At 44.4% G+C, this 25,313-nt stretch overlaps 1 protein-coding gene across 1 annotated transcript; it reads right to left on the bottom strand.

Annotated features, from left to right (window-relative positions):
* Positions 1-2,995: 2,995 nt before the first annotated feature.
* On the bottom strand, positions 2,996-23,714 carry LOC306936881 (neuronal pentraxin-2-like; the record flags this gene model as incomplete). Its single annotated transcript, XM_079520532.1, has 5 exons — positions 2,996-3,360; positions 4,143-4,322; positions 7,806-8,044; positions 11,055-11,337; positions 22,860-23,714. 5 exons carry the CDS (start codon positions 23,712-23,714, stop codon positions 3,130-3,132), a joined length of 1,788 nt encoding a protein of 595 aa, XP_079376658.1. The 3' UTR covers positions 2,996-3,129.
* Positions 23,715-25,313: the final 1,599 nt, after the last annotated feature.

Genomic DNA, 25,313 nt, shown 5'->3' with positions numbered 1-25,313 from the left:
CTGAACAGCACCAACACCAAACAAGACACAGACACAAAGCATAGTGTCATTTTACAAGCAGAAAAGAAAAAAACAAAACAGACAAATAGACAGAGATAATAGTGACAAAAGACCATAAAAAAGACAAGCATTCCTAATTTTCATCAAAGGAAAAGTTTTGGCCATTCATTATAAATCATCTTATATATATTTTATTATGTATGTGTATTCACATGAACACAACACTGTCAAAAGCCCAAAGATATTGGGACACAGGCTGAACAGACAAGCATAACACTGACAACGTTGGCAGACATGGAGACACTACAAGCAGCAGTTGACTCAATTTAGCACCAGTTAAAGTCTCACTATGTAACTTTTCTTTAATGAATAACATTTAATTTTGTCCAATCTGTATGGCAATACACAAGTGTCTCGGTCTAGACACAGGATCTGACACAAAGTTTGACCTATAGTCAAGATTCTATTTATCCTCCGAGTCAGCAGCTTGGCTCTATCAGCTCAATTGTAAAAATGTCAGCACTGAAGCGCATAAAACCATGGGTTTAAATCCGGGGTCGAAGGAGAAAGTTACATAGTGCTGCTTTAAGCTGCCCAGCAAAAAAAAAAAAAAGTTTAATTACGTTCAACGTCCCATGACACTGTCTTCAGAAGTTTCCTAAACTTACTTCAGTCTCATTAGAGTTCACTTGGGACAGCCGAATTGGTGCTTAATTAGTCCAAAATATGTTGCAGTGAGCATTCCCCACAAGCATAATAAAGTATACAATCTGTTTACAAGGGTACAAGTACCCCAACAGGCACTTTGTACCAAAGAGTCCTTAATATGTTTAGGCGGGAAGAGGAGGGGGGCTGTCTTTAATGTCTTAAAACGGAACAATTTACGATAAACATCAGAAACCTTACACAACAGCTGAACATTACCACCCAAAGTTACCAAAGAGAGAACTGTACTGTAGTGTATTTTTGAGAATACATTATGGTAATGTAAGATGGCAGCACTTTCGATATGTTCTATGAGTTACACAAAAAAGATGGGCATATGAAGAGGGCATGGTACAAACATCGTATAAATTACAATAGCATACTGTATACACGGAATGCTATTATATACATGCATACATGGAATGCTTTTGAAGCTTTGTAATTTTTGCAGCCATAATGTTTGGTTGTCAAATGGAAGAATATACCAAATCATTTATGAAAATAGTTGTCTTTCTTGACCTAATGTACTACCGAGACAAAATAAATGTCTGTCCTCCAATAGGCATCTGTTCGGCACCTCCTCCTCAGTCCCACAATAGTCGAGGCCTAAGGCAGTTGCAAGTAGAAAGCAGAGGTATGTCCACAGTATCCATTCCACACTAGGCTCTCTGGAGCTGTGAGTACACCTCTCTGTGACAAGTGGCAAGACATGAAAAGTAGAATAAAATAAAAAACAAAAAACAGAGGAGGTGGGTGGGGATATTTTCTTAAGCACTACTGTATAATGCTTCTACTGTATAATGCTTCTTTGCGTTGTGAGCTTGTGTATCTGCTGTTTTTCAAAGTTTTTACTTGGACAATTTTGACAAATTTGCCCAAAACAGGGACGGTTACGCCAGGGCTCCACCGGACGCGTTGCGTCTCCGTCGCGTGCGTCAAAAAACGCACCGGTTCAATTTTAATGCACGCGTCGCGTCTCCGTCAACGCAACGCAACGCGGGCAGTGGAGCCACCCTTCATTGATTAAAAAGGGAACATTCCCTGACGGTGACGGAGACGCGACGCTGACGCGACGCTGACGCGCCCGGTGGAGCCCTGGTGTTAGGTTAATTTGGTAACTTTCTAATTAAATTGTATTGTGATATTGTCAAACATAAACATCAAACATATCAGACAGTCTACATTTCCCAAAAGCAAATGCATGTGACCAGACGCAGCCCATTAAACATATTTCCACTGATGATAAAAGGCATGGAATTCTTCCCCATCCACCCAGCAAATCGAACCCTGATGAAGAGATACAGCATGTGTGTATATCATGCAAAGATGAACAAATAAATGTAGTGTTAACTCCACAAAGGTGACTAGACCATACACATAATTCTCGTTCCTCTGTTGTCATCTTCTTTTTTATTGTTCCACTTCCTCAAACTTTCATTCATTTCACATGCAGCCCTTAAAAACAGCTCTATCCTGAACATCAATACACAGATGTAGCCATTTTTAGATTTAGATTTGTGTCACAATTCTTTCTCTGTCGCTGCTATGACATTGAATTGATTGGAGAATCCTCCTTTTTCATGTCAAGGACCCCCATCTGAGAATATGTTGTTCCTGGGACCCCATACAAGATTTTTGTGCTCGTTTTTCCAAACCTTTTTGCTGTTGTTGAGAATAGCACTTCTGCAAGGTCAGTTCTACAAGCACATCATGACACGTTGTGAACCTGTAAATCGGTTGAATTTGATGCTATATTAATACTTTCAGCGCCATTGCCGACGATTAAAGTCAATTGAAGCCTAATTTTGATACTGACGCTTAACGCCATTGCCGACGGCCTTCGGCAATTGCGCTTTTATGGCGCGTTCGATTGCTCGAGCCATAATGCTACTCACGTTAGCCGGTTAGCTAGCTGTGTTGTTAGCACAGCACTGGATCGCCCATCTTAGATCGTCGTCGCCATAATAATCCATTCTATCCATTTCTTTCAATCGCCTGTATCTCCTATTCCTTGTCCCAGATGGCATTTTGGTCAAAACAGCGTTTCTTTGACGGCACAGATATGACGATCTGGAGCTCTGCAGAGCTCCGGTCTGGCTTCAGATGGTAAACAAGGCCTGTCCGCTCTGTGTAGCTTCCTAGGTTATGACTACTGCTCATGGACCGGAAATGGCGGCTTTTCAAAATAAGAGCTCAAATTAAAAAAATGCTGGCGTGAATTAGATCCTAATTTTTCAATAAATGATAGCGGCCTAAGTGTTAACACATCTTGCAAGGGAACCCCCTCAAGGACCGCGGGGTGGGAACACTGCCTTAAGGTATAGAAGGTAGACTTAAAAAATGGCTACCCATGTGCTGTACTGTACCGTACCACCCCCCCCTCCTCTCCATAATTTCTGTTATTTCCAAATTCCGCCTTGCCTTTCACTGAGAGCTCCTGCTGTGTTTACTGCATGGCTCTCCGGGCTCTTTGGTGGCTCCACCGTGGACCTCCACAGCCTTCTCCGTCCAGGGGGCCACGCTGCCATGTGTGACCCGGCCACAGCGTGCCAGGCTGGCCACCTGGCTGGGAGTCAAGACCCGGTCCCAAAGAGCCACCTGGGACAGCTCCCCGACCAGTGCCTGGGACGAGTCAAAGCCACCGCCCGGAGAATCCTGGAGTTGAAGTGAAGGGAAAAATACAGGAGAACATTAAATGGGGAATGTGTAAAAGTAGGTTTCCTGTGTAGAAGAGATGTATTATAATGTCTTCGGTTTTTGTAACCATCTGGACCCTTTAGGAAATGGGACACAAAAGATTGGGCCAGTGGGCAGGCAGGGCTGCAGTTCACGCCTTCAACACCATAACTGAAATTAGCAGCAGAGCTGCTCCCTCTCTCCTCTCATTCAAAACCTCACTCAAAACCCACCTCTTCAGGATAGCTTTCCCCAGCTGAGGTCTGGATAGGATGTCCCCCCTTCCCTCGTTTATCCTTTTATCTTTTTAACCCTGTACTGTTGTTGTATCTGTTATGTTTTGCTTAGTTTTTTTCTTAATAAAGTCTGTTCCTAGTGTTCCTATTATGGGTTATTATATTATTCCTATATGTAAAGCGCTTTGGGTATTTAGAAAAGCACTATATAAATTTGAGCTATTATTATTATTATTATTATTATTAAAATGTCTCCTAGCGACATTTTCAAGTGCAAGCCCCGTCTTCTTTGAATATTATCTTTGTTAACTTTGCTGTTGTACTGATTGATTGATTGATTGATTGAACTAAAGACTTAAGTTAAGTTAAGGTCCTCTCATTTGTCCAGGTCCTGTTTGTCCAGGACAGCATGTTGAGAATATAAATCACGTTTCTTTTTCTTGTATTACGTCGCAATAGCTCTTTCTCAATAGGTATAATATGGGCCGAGTGTTGTCGTTGTGTTGTATTGGTTCATCCAGTCACCTGCTCCTGCCCCAGGATGAGCACTCCTCCGGGCCTCACATGGTGCCCCGTCGCCAGGTTGGAACCCTCTCCCCTCAGCTTGCCCCCCTGGTAGGCCTGCCAGGCTCCGCCCTTATGGCTCCAGGACACACAGATGTGCTGCCAGCTGCCCCGGGAAAGGTTCAGCGGCAACTGCGCCACCTAGTGGGACAGAAGGACAGAAGGACAGCGGTTCAAGTCAAGTAAGTCCAACTATTTCAGCTGTCGGGGGCCCATCCGTCTAGTATTAACCCATTTTGGGTGGGAACCCCTTTTGGTGTTTTAAACATTATGTTGTAATTTAGCTATTGAAAAATAGCAGATCTACAAGCTCGTAGCGCGCCACCGAGTGGCGCGCTACGAGCTTGTAGGTCTGCTATTTTTGAAAAATCGTTAAAATGTGGCACAAATCTTTTTCTTTTTTTTTTTTTCAATTTACGTTTTATTGAATTTTAATCAAACATACATGAAAACGAAACGACTGACAATTTATTGACAATACATACAACCGAAAACAAAACAAGACAATATACGTACAATACACACAAGGGGAGATATCTGCCCTCTTCTCTATTGATGATCATTCATAATACATAAGTACCTCAAACAGGTGCATATACAGATTAAACAGGTTTAACTGAATTTATACAAAATCAGGTCTTATGGTAGAAACATGAGTAATCCATCTAAACCAGTTATCTGTGAAGACTTCAACCTGACCTCTGAAGCTGAATGTAATTCTCTCCATAATAAATATACTATAGATTAAATCAATCCATTCATTCATAGTTGGTATAACATTTGTAAGCCACTTTTTTGTTAAGGCTTTTTTGGAGGCACAAATCTTTTAATATATATTCTTTCAAAGTGAATGTTTTTAACTCAGGTCTAAATGTATTAAGAGGGTAGAGCCAACTTTTGTATAAATATGCTCTCCTTTCCTTTCTCCAGTTTGCGAGAGAGAGAGAGAGAGAGAGAGAGAGAGAGAGAGAGAGAGAGAGAATGATATAATGGCAGAATAGTGTGAGCAACATGTTTGATCAGAAATCTTTTGCAACTTTTTCTTTGCGATTGGACCAGTTGAATGAGCTGGGCCAACCTGCAACAGAACTCTGACTGCTGTGACCGTTCTCTGCAACGTGCTGCAACGGTTTAGTCACATTGGAAATGATTGGTCTGGACTGGACACATGGGCATTGGGCAGTATCATGCGTGTCTTAAGTACCAGGTCTTATGACTTCATTTAAGACCTGGAGGCGTGGTCAATGCTGTTTGGCCACTCAGAATAGCCAAATGGCATTGATCACGCCTCCAGGTCTTAAGTTAAGTAATAAGACCTGGTACTTAAGACACGCATAATACTGCCCAATGATTAAGTCTAATATCCACATGGAAGCCCCGTTGTTATTTGACCCCGTTGTTTTTATAATTATACTTCACTACAAATACATTGATATTCAATGAACATCACAAGAAAAAAATGCATATTGTGCAAAACACGTATTTGTAAAGGAAGTAGAGGTGGCACAACTCGTAGTCACGATGCAAAAAAACATTTTATTGAAAGACCAACGTTTCAGCAAACAATATGCCTTCTTCAGGGTAAGGTATTGTGCAAAACACACACAAAAGAAAACAACTAAAAGGTTAAATTAATTGTTTCTCCATTTGTGAGTTTTTGCAGTGGTGGTTGAATGATGACATTGCAGAATTTGCTTTGTGTGTCTGTGTGTACCGTATAGTGATGATTTCATTGGCTGAGCGGGGAATGTGATGTATGATGATGTATGATGATAAGTGCGCCCCTCACTTCACACGTACGTGATTTGTTTGTTTTCGATTCTTCACAGCATCTTCAGTGTTCATTTATCCAGTTGTAACGAGTTTTGCTGTGGATTTTACTGTGTTGCCACCGTTATCATCATCAACAACATGCAGCAGCAGCAGGCTGCTGATATGAATACAGAACCGAACCGGTCCAAGGATTGCATAGTTGCACATTTCACAAGCCCCATTTAGGAATTCCCTGGGCTTCAAGGCCAGGGCTTTTCACTTCAATGAATCATACTTTATTTTTTTATGAAAGTCTTCCGGGAGACCCAGCATCATATTTTATATCTTAATGTCTCAAAGATATTCTGCTGTACCTCCAAGGACACTGGAGCTCTCCCATTCAGCATGAATTATCATAATTAGATCATTGCACTTTGCCTAAAGCCACCATGCTAATATAAAATGCAGATATGTTGCCATTTAGAAATGCCACTAAATATCATATGTGTTGTCATGAAACATGCTGTTCTGATTTATTGTGATATTAACCCATTTTGGGCGGGAACCCCTTTTGGTGTTTTAACTAAGCATTATGTTATACTTTAGCTATTGAAAAATAGCAGATCTACAAGCTCATAGCGCGCCACCGAGTGGCGCGCTACGAGCTTGTAGGTCTGCTATTTTTGAAAAATCGTGAAAATGCGGCACAAATCTTTGAATATATTCTTTCAGAAGACTTCTTTTTTTTATTTCGACGTCAGGCCAAAATGCGTTAATACAGTGAAATGTCCCTCCTGAGCCTAACCACAATCATCTTGCTTTCTAATCTAATTTACTGTATTATTGTCATTTATATGAGCAACGCTTTGCTGCAGTAGCTACGTCTTGTGCAAAACAATGTACTGTTACTCAACATGCAACTCGCTCTTCGTCTTTCACAAACGGGTACAAACGGGGTAACAAACAATTAAGAATGAATGATCTCACCCCCTGACCAAAAGTGTCAAGGCTCTTGCTCGAATTTACAGTATTTACTTTTGAATATATTATAAATAACTAATGAGTTTCAATTTGCCCTGAAGTGATTTCCTTAGAAGACACAAGATCCTATTCCTATGACGCAATGATACGATAAATGAAGAATGTGCATGGTAAATGGTAAATGGTAAATGGTGCATTTATATAGCGCCTTTCTCCAAGGCGCTTTACATAGATTGTGCATTACATTCACCCATTCACACACCCATTCATACACCGATTGCAGCGGAAGCCATGCAAGGTACCAACCAGCACATCGGGAGCAATTTGGGGTTCAGTGTCTTGCCCAAGGACACTTCGACATGTAGACAGGAGGAGCCGGGATTCGAACCGCCGACCCATGGATCATTGGACGACCTGCTCTACCTCCTGAGCCACAGCCGCCCATGGCTCTCAGCTTCAGTGAAAGCAGAGTAATATAGATACAGTCATTTCCGGGGGTCCGGTCTACGTTTCTGTAGCTTCCAAGGTGGTGAGGGGGACTTTTTTTTAACCAGCCCACATGTGCGTTCCTCGGGGTAAGTTAATATAAAACACTTTTATTCGTGCACATTCCAGCCACCTCCTTAGCCATTAAGGCCAAGGAGGTGTCTGTAATGTGCCCGAATAAAAGTGTTTTATATTAACTGTACAGTATGTGAAGACGTAGAGGGTGGGATGATACGCCTATAACCTAGCCAGAGTACTGTGGTGTAAAATGTGGAGTCATTTGAGCGTGCGCGTGCTGTGAGACATGAACCTGTGGCCCCGTCCATGGAGCAGCGCCCATGAACCTGTGGCCCCGCCCATGGAGCAGCGCCGTCAATTAGTAGCTGGGATATAACTGGCATTTACCTTGTCGTTGACGAGCAGCTCCACCGGCGTATGCAGGCCCTGCAGCAACACCAGCTCGTTGGGTTGTGCTGGGACGGCGTAGGACACGGGGGTTCCGATGCCGCCCTCCGCCGGGCGCAGCCACATGCATACGGTGAGCGCCCGCAACTCAGGGACGGGGTGCTTCAGCACGGCATACATGTAGTTGGTTCTCGACAGGAAGGAGAGCCTGTAGCCCTCAGGGAAGGCGGGACGCCCTGCTGTGAGACACCCAAGGAAAGCAGCGGTGTAAAGTATAACTAAGAACATTTACGTACCGTACTTAAGTATAATTTTGAGGTATTTGTACTTTACTTGAGTATTTCCAATTCCCAATTTATTGCACTTTTACGCCACTACAATTATTTGAAAACTTGAGTTACTAGTTACTTTGTAGATAGATAGAGAGAGAGAGAGAGAGAGAGAGAGAGAGAGAGAGAGAGAGAGAGAGAGAGAGAGAGAGAGAGAGAGAGAGAGAGAGAGAGAGAGAAGCTAATATCTCTGATCGATCTGTGAGACCCAAATATTTCAAGGGGGAGAGTGAGTGAGTGGAAAGTGGAAACTATTTTCTGATGTACACAAAATATACAGACAATTATGGAAAGTGATCAAATAGACTTCCCGCCTTCTTTTTTTTATGCTCGCGTTAATTCCTTCACATCTATTATGCCTTGATATATTATGCTCAGTGTTTTTTTTTAATCTGGCCAAACTGCATTTCATAGTCTTTCTCATCTTCCTTTCTTTCCATAAGTATAAGTTATTAATCATTATATGCAACCACTTGGCTTCGCATGGATAATAAGGATCAGTACAATTAGAAACAGCCTGGCGGTCTAAAGAACGCCAATAACAGAGGGAGTTGTAGAGCTGCCATGCACCTGCTTTGTGTGTAAAACTGCAGCTGTTGGTATACAGTACCATGTGGGCACGGCGCACACCCACATGGCCCACCCATCTGTAGCATTACAGTACGTCTGGGCGCACACCCACATGGCCCCTCCATCTGGAGCATTACAGTACCATGTGGGCACGGCGCACACCCACATGGCCCATCCATCTGTAGCATTACAGTACCATGTGGGCACGGCGCACACCCACATGGCCCCTCCATCTGTAGCATTACAGTACGTCTGTATACAGTACCATGTGGGCACGGCGCACACCCACATGGCCCCTCCATCTGTAGCATTACAGTACGTCTGTATACAGTACCATGTGGGCACGGCGCACACCCACATGGCCCCTCCATCTGTAGCATTACAGTACGTCTGTATACAGTACCATGTGGGCACGGCGCACACCCACATGGCCCCTCCATCTGTAGCATTACAGTACGTCTGTATACAGTACCATGTGGGCACGGCGCACACCCACATGGCCCCTCCATCTGTAGCATTACAGTACGTCTGTATACAGTACCATGTGGGCACGGCGCACACCCACATGGCCCCTCCATCTGTAGCATTACAGTACGTCTGGGCGCACACCCACATGGCCCATCCATCTGTAGCATTACAGTACGTCTGTATACAGTACCATGTGGGCACGGCGCACACCCACATGGCCCCTCCATCTGTAGCATTACAGTACGTCTGGGCGCACACCCACATGGGCCATCCATCTGTAGCATTACAGTACGTCTGTATACAGTACCATGTGGGCACGGCGCACACCCACATGGCCCCTCCATCTGTAGCATTACAGTACGTCTGTATACAGTACCATGTGGGCACGGCGCACACCCACATGGCCCATCCATCTGTAGCATTACAGTACGTCTGTATACAGTACCATGTGGGCACGGCGCACACCCACATGGCCCCTCCATCTGTAGCATTACAGTACGTCTGTATACAGTACCATGTGGGCACGGCGCACACCCACATGGCCCATCCATCTGTAGCATTACAGTACGTCTGTAACTCTGTATACAGTACCATGTGGGCACGGCGCACACCCACATGGGCCATCCATCTGTAGCATTACAGTACGTCTGTATACAGTACCATGTGGGCACGGCGCACACCCACATGGCCCCTCCATCTGTAGCATTACAGTACGTCTGTATACAGTACCATGTGGGCACGGCGCACACCCACATGGCCCATCCATCTGTAGCATTACAGTACCATGTGGGCACGGCGCACACCCACATGGCCCATCCATCTGTAGCATTACAGTACGTCTGGGCGTACTTATGTCTGTATACCTGGCACCACTTCCCACTTCACCGTGAAGGTTTCTGTACACATTCATGCTCCTCGTGGATGAACGGTACGGATTTTGGTGACTGATTGATTGATTGATTGATTGCTTGATTGATTGAACATTTTATTCACAGTAGCTACTGTATGTAGAATGGGTACATTTCACACGAAAGTCAATACAAAAACTGCTATGAGGATGAAACTAGAAAGGACTAAGACTTGTTTACATCAGGGTCCTCCATTTTCAATAGTAGTTTCAATCCGTGTTTTTAGCTCCACTGACAGACACCCCGCCCCACATACACAACACACACCACCAACATTGAATGTAATTGGCCGCCGACCCCCATCTGAAAATATGTTGTTCCAGTGACCCCCCCCCCCCCCCCCCCCCCTAGCCTGGTGAAACCACTCCCCCTGCTGGACAACATTTGCATTCTGCCAGCAGGGAGAGTCTGGGAACTCTCAGGCAGAGATGATGTACTCCGGTCCAATTCTGTCCGGAGCGATATGCGGCTGTATGAGGCGGGATCAACGCGAGACGTATGACTATATTGAAGCGCTGCCACAGCGCACATGTAAACACAACCTAACAAGACTACAACTCGAAATTATTATGGAGATATCAAATGTTTGTGCCGCTGCTTCCCGGTGTTTGTCCCGCTTCCGGGTTCATCGTTTCTGCTTGAGAGATCCCAGATGCAGGCAGGAGGAGGGAACTGGTGAACTCAATACTGCCGCAATCCCCCCCCCCCCCCCCCCCCCAAAAAAAAGAAAACGTTCGCTCTGAAAGAATATACATTCAAAGACTTGCACCACATTTTCACTATTTTTCAAAAATAGCAGATCTACAAGCTTGTTTTCAATACTTAAAGTATAACATAATGCTTAAAGGGGAAAACCACCCATTTTCAACATTTTACTACACATTATGTTTCTCTTAATCCCCTGTACAGTAACAGTACAGTATGTATGTCTCCATCCAATCCATCCATCCATCCCATTATTTCCTCCTCCTTACCGTCTTCCAGGCCTGCAATGCGTTGGTGCAGTTTATCGATGCCCTGGTCAATGTCGTTTCTGTGTCTCTGCGTCTCCAGCCTCAGACCGTTTCTCTCTTTCTCCAGCAGCTGCACTTTTTTCTGCAGCTCCCCCTCCAAGTCTTCCAACGTCCAGGGCCCTCCGCCCTCGACAGGTTCCACCGAACGCTCCTCCGGGATGTCAGGTTGCCCTCCTCCTCCCCCGGGCAATATGGAGGCATAATTGGCATCCGTAAGGTTGAGTTGAAATGGGCCAATATCCAACTGCAGCACACAGAAACAGACAAAAGCATGGACACGGTGTTTTTTTAATAATGAAAGGGAAAATATCACTTGCAGTGACATTTACTGGTGTGAGTCGTGTCATGTACCTTTTCAGCTTCTCTATATTTAGCTTTAGCAGAGTGTGAAATGCCATGTCACACTTTTGGGGGGTTTCGAGCACAGTCATCCAATAATTGTCTCCACCAGGCCGAAGGCATGGGGAGAGAGTATGTTTTGCACTCCGTCCGTGTGTGTGTGCGTCCGTCCTTCCTTCCTTCCGTTTGTCTGTTACCAGCTAATCTCCAGCACCGTTGGCCCGATCCATGCCAAACTTTGCACACACACTCCCTGGATGCCAACGATGAACCTCTGCCCCAAATATTCCTCAACGGCCTGTTATAGCGCCACCATGAGGCCAATTTAGGCAAAACACATTTCTGTACATTACTCGTACACATTTTATCCATACATCACACAATTCGGTATACACTATCTCCATAGTCATGTGATCAACACGGATCTGCACCATTTCCCATCTTCCTTCCTGATTGGCTAAGATTCGCTTCCAAAGCTAACATGATTGGTCCGTTTCGAACAAAATGCCACAAATCACAAACACAGTGTGCAATTTCCGTGAAATTATACACGCACATTTCCACTAGGCTGAGGACGACATGACACGCTATATGTGATCAAGACGAGTCTGTTTGATTTCTCAGATTCTACACTGATTGGCTAAGATTGCCTTCCAAAGTTTTCAGGAGTGGCCCATTTTGTACAAAATGCTGCACATGTCCTGCTCATCCGGAATTCTATCCTCAGAGATGCTATGAGTGATCTGGCTCTGCATTTCCTCAACAAAATGAAGAAAATAGTGGCAAAAAACAAACAAACATGTTTATATCACTCCTAAACATTTTGCCAAACATCACACACACTCCTATCCTCCTAGTGGAGACCTGTGCCCAGAAGGGCACTTTTTCTAGTTGTTGGACTGTTTTTTATCATTTCTACCAAATCCATTGCTTTATATCCACATGATAGGGATCATAATTTATCTATTTAAGGCAAATGACTCAATTTATTGCATATAGTAGTTGTTGCAGCATGCTTGCAAAATCTAAGTAGGCAGGTACAAATGTATTTGAACACTCAAAAGGATTCCCAGCTATGCTTATTTAACGATCGCTCAGAATGGACACTTACTGTAAATCGTGGGGTATCACGGTACACCTTAGGCCATGATTAAATTTGGTTTAGCAGGTGATTAAATATATATTCATAATAAAATGCTATGCTTATTTAACGATCGCTCAGAATGGACACTTACTGTAAATCGTGGGGTATCACCTTAGGCCATGATTAAATTTGGTTTGGCAGGTGATTCAATATATATTCATAATAAAATAAATGACTGTATATTATTATTATTATTATTATTATTATTATTATTATTATTATTATTATTATTATTATTATTATTATTATTATATATTTTTCATGGGAGTGATTCACTCATTCCTTTCCATGGGGAGTCATACTGTAGCTAATGTAATTTGATATACAGGACATCATTTTATTTGTTGAGTGACATTTCTCAAAAGTGTTATTAGTGCTATTAATAATCCATTGGAGTGCCTCATGGTTTAACATTACTTCTAGAGCCTCAACCGCAAAGAGCTTCATTATCAATTGTGTATTCATCACACAACATAATTACAGTACTGTATATATGGCTGAAAATGGCATGAAAGCCATATACTGGCACCACTTTATAAACTCACTCAGTTTAGTTTGGGGCTTAAAGGACCACATATATTTTAAAACAAATCTTGTTTTAAAAAAAATCTGCCTAAGGATGATGTCACTGGTGGACGGGTGTCCGAACTGCCCAAAGCCCTCCTATGAGACACAGACTGAGTAGGAAAAAATGGTGGTGTTTTATCATGAACATTAGTGAGAACCAATTATATGAAGAGATGTTGAAAAGTGGTGAAGTGGTCCTTTAATTTGAGAACTGGTAAATGAACACTTCCCTATTAAGATAAGCTAAATCTAATCTCGATAGGTTGTATTTTCAATTAAGTTAAATCAATTATGCATCGGGAAACAAATAATTGAGAGTCCCGGCATGGGTGCCAGGAGAGCACTCTCAATCACAGCAACAAATTGCTGTTGCTCTGCTCGTGTAATCTGGCTCGCTGTAAAAACAGCCCAGCCACAGGGGACAAAATGTAGAGGAATCGGAGTCTGCAAGATTGTTAAAAGCGCATGTGATGCTTTACATCCTGTAGCATATTGTGTTATATAACAGAAATACATAATCACAGAGGAAAGCATAGCCTACTGGGGTATAGAGAGTCCGCAGAATACTATTATGACCCACATCGGGAGCCGTGTGGTATACTATTTAATTTGATATGGTTATATTCATGTAGAAAACAGAAGAAGAAATGATTATTATAACTAAAGCTAGCTAAATAAACTAGAATAAAAAAACAGTACAGTAGTACAGTAGTGCATCCTTCCGTGGATGCAGAGGTCGTTGTTTTATTGCGTCCCTTAACTATAAACTGCAATTGGGATGCAAAATGCACCCTATTTTAATCTCTGCCTACTGTATGAGAAATAGAACAAGCAAAAAATGTGGAAAAAGAAAAAAACTGTGACCAGCTCTCACTTGAAAGAAATGTTTGGACCGACAAACCGACCGACTGATAGTGACTTACACAGTACTAGCTGTGTGCTCGCAGCTAAAAGGAGGATATGGTAGGAATTTGAGAAGAGTATACTCCAATGAATGTTAGCATCAAATATTGTCTGTGAGTGAACTTTTCACAGTGCGACTACATGCAGTTGGAGGACATCGATATTGTCTTTTTCTTTTTGCTGAGGTTTGCGTGATCTGCGCAAAAGGACAGTTTGGTGTTTTAAACATTATGTTATAATTTAGCTATTGAAAAATAGCAGATCTACAAGCTCATAGCGCGCCACCGAGTGGCGCGCTACAAACTTGTAGGTCTGCTATTTTTTGAAAAATCGTGAAAATATTTATTTCAGAAAACTGGAGGATTTAGAAGTATTTTTTTTAAATTTTGAGGTCAGGCCTAAATGGGTCAAATGATAAGGGACAATATCGGTGGCACCCAACTGTAGGATCCAAAATGCAGAGTAGTCTAGTCTAGTCTAGTCTAGTCTAGTGCAGAACAGGCCAAATGCAGAAAACACTGCATAACATCTATAATCAGCAGGGAACAAAAGCAGGAGCTGAGGGTTTAAGTAGACACAGGTATCCATGCACAGGTGAAAACAGCTGACAATCAACATAGGGATAGGCTGGGAGACTTTAACAGGACACAGATGGAGAAAACTGGTAATCACAGGGAGGTGAGACAACACAGGTAACAATAACAACAGAGGAAACCAAGAGATACTACAAAATAAAGGTACACCATAATACAGGGGTTCTCAACGTTTTTGGCCGGGGACCCCCGGAAATGCTTTGGCAATGTCTCGGGACCCCCGCCCCGCCCCCTCCCGACCCCCAATATAAATTGACTGCTACAATAACCTTAAACCATTTGGGCGGGAACCCCTTTGGTGTTTTAAGCATTGTTATAATTTAGCTATTTAAAAATAGCAGATCTACAAGCTCATAGCGCGCCACCGAGTGGCGCGCTACGAGCTTGTAGGTCTGCTATTTTTGAAAAATCGTGAAAAAGAAATTTTAAAAAAAATCTTTTTTTTTTTTTTTTTTGAAAATAATTTGGGGACCCCCTAAAATAATTTGGCGACCCCCCGAGGGGTCGCGACCCACGGGTTGAGAACCCCTGCCATAATACACCATGATAGTTCATGACAGAAATGCACACAAGCAGTGTTTCCAGTACTCATCATGTGACTCTACTTCCCATCACTTACAGTACGTTTTAACAACGGGCGACAGCCAGAGGAATTTTCCGGAAGTGCATTATTTGTCAATGGGACCCGGCGACTATACTGGCGATAGCTGGATATAGCCATAGAGTATATAAAAGGATAGAGACTGAACTGGCGCGAAGCTCCGCCCCCCCCCCCCCCAGCTATTCATGTCAGTGGAAGTTGCTCAGTGGCGTTTTGAAGCACCCGGAAGACTGCCGGAAGTACCGTCTCAGAACGTCTACTTCCGCATTTGACCACCAAATTTTGGTGGTCAAATGCGGAAGTGCAACCGAGCGCTCAATGTTAAAGCCCAGCTGCACGGGGTTTCCCAGTCATGAATCCACGGGTCCGCCTGTAGTCCCTCCTCCTACCACTAGGGCCCAGTGCTTCAACGTTGAATAGCCTCACTGGCCCCTTGGTGATAGCAGGCGAACAGGCGATCGTCGAAAAGTGGGCGGAGGAACGTCGGCCGAAAATATCGCCCACTATCGCCGGACGACGATTGGGCGATAGCCAATGGAATTTAAGTGTCGCTCGCCATTGTTCTCCTGCTGTTAAAACGCACTGTTACGCTCCCAACATACTTAAAAGTTTTCGTAAAGTTTTGCTATACTCAATTTGGCTCATTTCCCAATTTATGTGATATGGGGTCTATATCCTCAGCTGCCACAGAAGTTTGTCCACGTATTGCTACTTTTAGACTAATAGGATGAAACTGAGATGAGTTCCACTGAAGTTGACAAAGGCACACAGCAAGCGATAACCAGAAGACTATTACCAGCACTCCTGTCCTTCATGTGCTAGTGTATACCAGGCCCTTTTATAACTCCATTTCTCTGTTTAATGGCATATTAAAACCGTGGCATCTACTGTCTTCTTTCCTCACTCTAATCATACACGTATCACTGTCTACCTCTCTGCATCTTTATCCCTGTCTGGGCCACAGGTTTTCCTGCATCTCATTTATTATTATTTTCTTGTGTTAATTACGTTTGTATCACCACTGTTCACCAGTCAATCAAATGTTGCGATGGCACGATGTCAGGGTTTTGCTGCCCCACATTCGCATTGTGTGTCCTTCACGACCGAGTCTTTTGTGTACACACAGAGAGCGACGGAGGCATGAGTCATGTACTGCAACAATGAAAATAAATTGAGTCCAGAACAGTGAAATCAATATTGAGAAAAAACATCCTGCCCTGCCTGCAGCCTAAAGCATCTATCTATTAATTCACCGAAAAATGTCTGTCACTCTGTCTGTCTGTCTGTCTGTATCCTAGCTCTGGTCCATAGCCTTCTACTGCTTCTACGATTCTGCCCTGCAGTATAAGGCTATGGGACTTTCGGTTTTAAATCTCAAATCGAAATCAGACCAGCCTCTCCTCTTTAGCGTATTTTAAAAGAACGTTTTTGCTACTCACCAAAACAAAGGCGGGTTGTGTCATTAGAAAGCCTACTTTCCTTAGTGGACGCACTCTGAGCCCCCCACCACACGTATAAACGGTACTTTTTGGCCAGAAATGGATTTTTTTCACCAGAGGAAAAATATTCTCTATGAGGCAGTTCTCTGGGCAATATCGGTAGAGGGCGCATTGGAGTAACTAAAAGTATTTTTTTTCCGGTGGAAACAAAATCCCTTTTTGGCCAAAAAGTACCGTTTATAGTGGGGGGCTCAGAGTGCGTCCACTAAGGAAAGTAGGCTTTCTATTGACACAACCCGTCTTTGTATTGGTGAGTAGGTCAAACGTTCGTGAGATTTCCACTAAAGAGGAGAGGCTGGTCTGATTTCGATTTGAGATTTAAAACCGAAAGTCCCATAGCCTTATACTGCAGGGCAGAATCGTAGAAGCAGTAGAAGGCTATGGACCAGAGCTATCTGTAGCCTACACTTCCTTATATTAACCTGACTCCGCCAGATGGGGCAGTAGAGAGTACTCTCTACTGCCCCATCTGGCGAACATCATTTGCTGTTCATATATTCAGGGGGTAACGGGTAAGGACTAGTACAGTATAATAGTATATTATAGGTCATGTGGTCACTGCCTCCTGCTTATGATTATACAAATGATAGTGCCGTTACATTTCATAGGTAGCCTATGTGAACAGTTGAATCATAGCCTTGGAAGGAGAAATTCTCTACAATTATGAATTCAAAGAAATTACATAGTTGTCATTGACCGATTTGAAAGCCTTGTCCAGCTGCTGTTAGCTCAACATTTGGACAGACACAGAAAGATTGAAGGGGGGCGGGGAACATTTGTATTCATATCACTGGGCAAACAGTTTTGTTCTTAGTGTGTTTTGAATTTCATGTATTGCCCACTCGGCACTTAACATAGGAGCCTCAAGGCTTTTCCCCATCATGGGTATTTTTCTTTTGAGTTTTTCGCCTTGCCCACTTTGTGGGTCTGAGCTCTGTGGTTTCTATCATTAATCTCATATATTATTGCTTGCTTTTGTTGAAGGGCCTTTCCACAATTATGCTTAAAAAATGGTTGATTCTCTTCATGTTTTTATTTCACTGCAATGTATGTTGTCATTTTTCTTCTTTCAATAGCTTTTCTTTTTAGGGTAAAAACCCTTTGTTTTGGCAAGTAAGAAATACGTGTTAAGATCTATGAGCTCTTAACACGTCACATCAGCTTGTAGATCTGCATTTTTTAGCCATGGTTACATGAAAAGAAATGCATGTGTTTTTCATTACAATGTGCTCAGCTTTCTAACTTAAACGTTTACGTGATTGTTTTGGCAGGTTTAATAATTGTATAACGTTATAATTTCTATTAACCTATTTAGACCTGGGATTCTACAAATGTCTTCTAGTCCTAAATCAGTTTTCGAATTTAGCCCAAGGAGTGTTTTTCGTGCAAAACTAATGCTTGGAATGGGTTCAGAATCATGAAAACCCCCTAGTCACATGCTACTTAAAGTATAATGAAATTTAGAACATTTTGTTGATGGTACCACAACTTTCAGCAGCTGTCAAAAATTCCCCTAGGGTGGTTGAATAGAAAACAATGTGGGATATGTTAAGTAGACACCCTTACAAACACATTGGTGATGAAATTGAATGAATTCTTGGTAAGAAATTTATTCCCAGATTGTATTAATATGCCCTCACTAGAAGCAAAGATTTGAGTTAAAAACGTTCGCTCTGAAAGAATATATATTCAAAGATTTGCGCCACATTTTCACAATATATTTTTTTAAGAATAGCTAAAGTATAACATAATGCTTAAAACACCAAAAGGAGTTCCCGTCCTGAATGGGTAAATATGTTTGATTGGCGCTAATGAATATGTTCAGACAGTAGTTAACCTTTAAAACCCTCAATGTTTAGTCAACTACTAGACTGTTGGCTCTGTAGTCGGTCTGCTCTTAGTCTTTTCCCCTCTCTACACACCAACTGTCCAAAAATAGATCTGCTATTTCCGGCTAATGTTCCCCCCATCACACACAAGATTTGGCAGGCCCCTTGTAGTTACTCTGAGGACCCTCCAGGGGTCCTGGACCCCCTGTTGAAGACCCCTGCCATAGTCGAAAATGCCAAAATACCAACATGTCCGACATTATACCAGGCCTGTATCCGACGGAGGTAGGGACTGCACACGCTAGTCTGTGCCCTTAACGAATATAGGTCTATCATGCATTATTCATGCCATTTCTCTAGCTGTAAAAATGAGGTTGTACATCATCGACTTCTGGCCAGATCAGACAGAACATTTCGTGTTACTCTGATATTACTCCTGTAGTCTAGTGCTCCTCTCTCTCTCTCTCTCTCTCTCTCTCTCTCTCTCTCTCTCTCTCTCTCTCTCTCTCTCTCTCTCTCTCTCTCTCTCTCTCTCTCTCTCTCTCTCTCTCTCTCTCTCTCTCTCTCTCTCTCTCTCTCTCTCTCTGCCCGTCTCTCTTTTTGTCTCCACCAGGCCGAAGGCATGGGGAGAGAGTATGTTTTGCACTCGTCCGTCCGTCCGTCTGTGTGTGTGTGTGTGTGTGTGTGTGTGTGTGTGTGTGTGTGTGTGTGTGTGTGTGTGTGTGTCCGTCCGTCCGTCCTTCCGTCTGTGAACAGCTAATCTCCGGCACCGTTAACCCGGTCGATGCCAAATTTTGCACTCACACTCCCTGGGATGCCAACGATGAACCTCTGCCCCAAAATTTTCCAGAACAGCCTGTTATAGCGCCACCAGGAGGCCGCTTTGTGCAAAACAAGTTTTTGGACAGTACACCTACATATTTTGTCCAAACATCTCTCTAGAGCCATTCAACGAAACTGGTCTTTCAGATTTCTCAGACTCCATCCTGATTGGCTAAGATTGGCTTCCAATTCGCAGGAGTGCTCAGTTTCAAACAAAATGCTGCAAATCATGAACACATCGTGTGATTTCCGTGAAATTGTGCACGCACATTCCCACTAGGCAGAGGAAGAAATGCCAAATGAACATTTTCAACTCAGCCTCATGGTGGCGCTATAACTGGCCGAAAAGTGTTTTTACATCTAACTGCACGGATCTGTGGATAACTTTGTATGCCAACTCCCTAGAGGCCAAGGAAAAACCTTTGCCTGGAATTTTTCACATCTGCTCTTTATAGCGCCACCAGGAGGCCGACATTATGTAAAACACATTTTCTAATATTACTCCTTCAGATTTTATCCAAATGTCATGGAAATCGGTACACATGCTCTTCATAGTCATGTGATCAAGACGGGTTTGTTTGATTTCTCATAATCCACCCTCATTGGCTACGATTGGCTTCTAAACTTTTCAGGAGTAGCCCGCTTTGTACCCGTTTTGTACAAATCGCCACAACTACTCAACGCAGCGTCCGATTGTGGTGAAACTGTGCATGTATATTCCCACTAGGCTTTGGAAGAAATGCCACTTGACAGTTTTCAAATCAGCCTCATGGTGGCGCTACAACAGGCCAAGCCACGTCTCTCACACACACACACACACACACACACACACACACACACACACACACACACACACACACACACACACACACACACACACACACACACACACACACACACACACACACACACACACACGTTTATATTGCTCCTAAACATTTTGCCAAACATCACACACACACAGTCCTATCCTCCTGGTGGAGACCTGTGCCCAGAAGGGCACTTTTTCTAGTTTCTATTTTTCTGTTTGCCCTCCCTCTGCTCTCTCATTTTTGCTATATTTTTCTCTCTGTCCATCCCTGTTTTTGTCTGTCTTTCTCAGTCAGTCAGTCAGTCAGTCAGTCAGTCAGTCAGTCAGTCAGTCAGTCAGTCAGTCAGTCAGTCAGTCAGTCAGTCAGTCAGTCAGTCCCTCCCTCCCTCTATGCCTCAGATCGTGTTTGTGGGAAGGTTAGAGACTGTAGATAGAGATTGTAGATAAAAGATTGGGCAACAGTCACACACTACACAGCCTTACACAACCATTATGAATAATAACCACTATTGATCGTCATGAAAACAAGTCTGGCCCATTAGCCTATACTACACCCAAGGCTGTGATAAATTATCCTGTTCTCATTCAAAATTGAAAAGCCTTTCGCTGGTAAACCACGCACGCATACGAATTCCCAGACAGCCTGCGTGGATGGGCCTTATACTGTACGTGAGTAGAAACTAAAGGACTGCCAAGCGGGAAAACCCTTCTAGCACTGATTAACCACATAAAGCCTAGTAAAATGGACCTGAGTTGCAACTGTACACAGTTTTCAGTCTACACCAAGTCTCTCATGAGCTTATAGAACTTAAAATCGTACATCGGCTGTTGTTGGTGGCCATTCCTCCCAGAATACAGGGATGCTGCATGGGGTTCAAGAGGTTTTTGATTGATTGAAGAATTTATTAACAGTTTGCAGAATTACAGTACATTTCAAGCACAAACTCAATACAAAGGCTGTTAACTGTGAGTGGACGACCCAATTAAGCATTACACTTGTTTCCAATAGGGTCCACCATGTTCAAATCATCAAAACATTTAGAGACGTACAAATAGACACTTCTATAGACAGAACAGGAATTCATCATAAAGGAGGTACAAAGGGAAAAGAAATATATACAGTGAGGGGAAAAGCGGGGGGGGGGGGGATTCAGATTTTACGGGGGCCAGTTTCGAATTGCAGCCATCCGTAGGTGCCCTTTGAGAGCGGTTTTGAAGGAGTCAAGGGATTCGCATGTCTTAATGACAGTTGGTAGGGCGTTCCACATTTTGGTGGCATAGGAGCGAAAAGAATTTAGTCCCTTGTTTGTGCCGAATCTGGGTTGTACATGGTTCGTTGCACTCCCTCTGGTGTTGTGGGTGTGGACTTGAAGCGGTAATGTATAGTGCTGACAACCTGGACTCACTAAGTTACAATGCAAGTGAACATTCAAATCTATACATTAATGAATTAAATTAATTTGCTCTATTGGATGTTATATTGTTCTATATGCAGAGGTTAAAGAGGGAGTGCCACAATTTTTGTATTTTTCCAGTTTTTCATGTGTCTATGAGGTGACAGTACTTCATCAGACACCCTGGACTGGAGTCGTTTTTATGTGCAATGGTGTATTCACTTTGTATTTAGGGTTTCTTCCTGGAGGCTGAACCCTTGACAGTCAAACAGGCCAATGAAATAAACAGTAATATAGTGACATCACACTATCATCCCCTCCCCTGTGTGTGTGTGTGTGTGTGTGTGTGTGTGTGTGTGTGTGTGTGTGTGTGTGTGTGTGTGTGTGTGTGTGTGTGTGTGTGTGTGTGTGTGTGTGTGTGTGTGTGTGTGTGAGAGAAAGAGAGAGAGACCGAGAGGGAAAGATGGAAGGACATTAAGACTCACATATATCAATATCACTATATCACCAGCCACTAATACAACATATTTTGTCATATAGAGCCGGACAGTGGAAATGAGGCTGATATTGTAGTGTCAACCATGCTACAGGGTGTAGGGCCAGTGGTGCCCAAAAGGTATAGATCGGTCATTTTTAAGTGGTGCAACCACTTCCTTAAGTGACTATGTGTGTGTGTGGGTGGGTGTGTGGGTGTGTGGGTGCGTCTGAGCACGAAAACAGCATGGTTGTTTTTCACCACCTTGCGCAACCTAACACACACACAAACACACACGCACATATTAACTGTATATATGGTGATTTCAGGTGTGCCAGTACAGTGACAGTAGAGTACAGTACAGTACAGTACAGTAGAGGGTACAGTAGAGGGACCCCCACATGGTAACTCTGTCATTTCTCAACCTGTTTCGGACGTGGGGCGGCTCGCCGGAATCGGGCCGGCACCCTGGGTGCGTTCCTGTTGGTCTGGAACCCCCCCCCCCCCCACACACACACACACACCCACACAGAGTTGCACCACTTACTTCACATGGGTGGGATTTTTATAGCTCTCAAGCCTAAAACAAGTTTATACAAATTATGTAGGAGTAGGCACTGTAGGCCTACAGACAGTCAATCATCACCAATTGCTGTCAAACACTATACAGTAGTTAGGCAACATCCTGCATATTGCTAGACCTATAAGTTGAGTGAGTGAATTAGTATAACTGAGAGAGGAGAGAGAGAGAGAGAGAGAGAGAGAGAGAGAGAGTTCTCAGTTATATACCTCTAGTTTCTCAATGCGGTCTTTCAGCTGAGTGATGGCCAGCTCCAGCTCATCCACAGCCCTGACGGTGAGCAGGTGAAGGGCTTCGGGCGCAGCAGCAGCAGAGCCCGGACTGTCCCGCACCATGACACCATCACCACCATCTTCCTCCACCTCTCTCGCGCTTATGGTTTTCCTCGCTGAGCTCGCCCTGCCTCCTCCCCGTCCCCGGAGGAGTCCCGCGGCGGTCCCCGGCCGTCTCTCCGAGCTGCTGCTGCTGCCGCGACCGTCCAGCCCTCTCTCGCACTCGGTCAGCTTGCCCGTCAGCTCCTTGATGGTCCGCTGGTCGGTCAGTATCTGGTCCTTCTGCTGCGAGACGGTCTGCCGGAGCTCCTCCGCGGCGGTGCGGAGGGAGCCCGTCCCCGCCGCGTCCTCCTCGCCTCCTCCGTACGCGTGCGACGGAGGCTCGTCCGCTTGTTGCTGATGCTGAAATAAGTTTCTCGGGTTGCAGTCGCCCGCCGCGGGCATCGGCGTGCAGATGAGCCGGCTGACGCGCGGGTCGTGTCCGGTGAGCCCGCCGCCGGCGACGACCACCGCGTCCAGCCCGCCGCCGCTGAGTCCGACGTGGAGGAAGCCGGTCGGCGCTTCGGACTCGGGCGTTTCAGAACCGTGGAGAGCGCCCAGTGGTCCGGGCCGTGCGCCGCCACTGGAGCTCCTACCCGGGATGTTGTGCGCCGCGGAGTCCGTGTACAGCGACTGGTTGTCGGCCTCTGGCTGCAGGGGTGCCGCCGCCGCCGCCGCGCCAGCCTGGCTGGAGGAGCCGGTGCCGTGGACGGCGGCGATGATGCAGATAACCGCTCCGATGAAGGCCACCATCCCGGCGGCCAGGATGATAACGATGAACTTCAGGTTGGCGGCCGGTTGCGATCGATGATTATTTAGAAAGAAAAAAAAACCCGAACGATTATTTCACGCTGTAGGACTAGGACAACAACAACAACCACCGACAACCAAAAACAAAAATAGTTAAATAATTTTCGTCCACATCATGGAAGAAACCCCCCTCATTATAAGTCTATATAGGCTACTCCCTCGTCAACAAAAACAAGCCGATTTTACAACGTGAGCGTTTTGGAAATCGTGGTGGCAACATCACAACATCCTCCTGGCGCGCTGTTCCACATTCCTCCCCCTGTCCCGCGCGCATGCCTTCAGCGTTGTAATGTTCAGACACTACATACAGCTCGTTAATACTGAGGGGGGAGAGAGAGAGAGAGAGAGAGAGAGAGAGAGAGAGAGAGAGAGAGAGAGAGAGAGAGAGAGAGAGAGAGAGAGAGAGAAGGGGGACACGCACTAGATATCTATCTACGTATAGTGCGAAGTGGGGAGGGGAGAAGAATGGTAAACCGAAGTGAAACAGACAGGCACACTGTGATTGAGACACAGACCGGTGGTCTTTTTTAGGCACACGGTCTAATGGAAAAGGAAACAACCATTCCTATTCCTTTCTTTGGCACAAAGCATATTTCTTTTTTCTTTGACGTTAAGGGCTGACTTCACCATTATGGTGTTGATTGATTGATTGATTGATCATAGGAGGTAAAAAGGAAAAGAAAAATCACACCCGTGTGACGTGAGGGGCGCTAATATATTAAAGTCTAACTCATGTTGATTAGGTGATGTAATGGTGATGTAAAACAAACGGTGCAAACACAAACATGAAATGCCATTAACAATAAAGAGACAATATGACTTAATGAGGCACATTATGACGTACATTTTCCCTTCATTGTCAATGGCGTTTACAAAACAAACATTGGGACAAACATTAAACCTGCAAGGCCCTCAAAAAACACATACAGTGAGGGGGAAAAGGGTGGGTGGTGATTTTACGGGGGCCAGTTTCGAATTGCAGCCGTCCGTAGGTGCCCTTTGAGATCGTTTTTGAGTCAAGGGATTCGCATGTCTGTTGGTAGGGCGTTCCACATTTTGGTGGCATAGGAGCGAAATTAATTGAGTCCCTTGTGTGTGCCGAATCTGGGTTGCACATGGTTTGTTGAACTCCCTCTGGTGTTGTGGGTGTGGACTTCGTGGAATCTTGTGGACCAGACCCATTGCAAGATGCTGTACTCTGTCGTCAACCCTAAGCCATTCCAGTCTGTCAAAATGGGCAGGGGTGAGGTGGGTTCGGGGAGTGAGGCCAAGTTTTAACCTGACCAGTTTGTTTTGGGAAGTCCTGGAGCCTTGTTTTAAGGGCCTTTGAGGTGCCGTGGTACCAAGAGGTGCATACATAGTCGAAACAAACGTTCCGGCTATCCAGCCTTCATTGGGCGACTGTGGCTCAAGAGGTAGAGCAGGTCGTCCAATGATCCATGGGTCGGCGGTTCGAATCCCGGCTCCTCCTGTCTACATGTCGAAGTGTCCTTGGGCAAGACACTGAACCCCAAATTGCTCCCGATGTGCTGGTTGGTACCT

The sequence above is a fragment of the Electrona antarctica genome (genome assembly GCF_951216825.1).
Source record: "Electrona antarctica genome assembly, chromosome: 14".
Lineage (NCBI taxonomy): Eukaryota > Metazoa > Chordata > Actinopteri > Myctophiformes > Myctophidae > Electrona > Electrona antarctica.
Note: the sequence above shows the minus strand (reverse complement) of the source record. Positions and strands in the feature narration are given on the sequence as shown.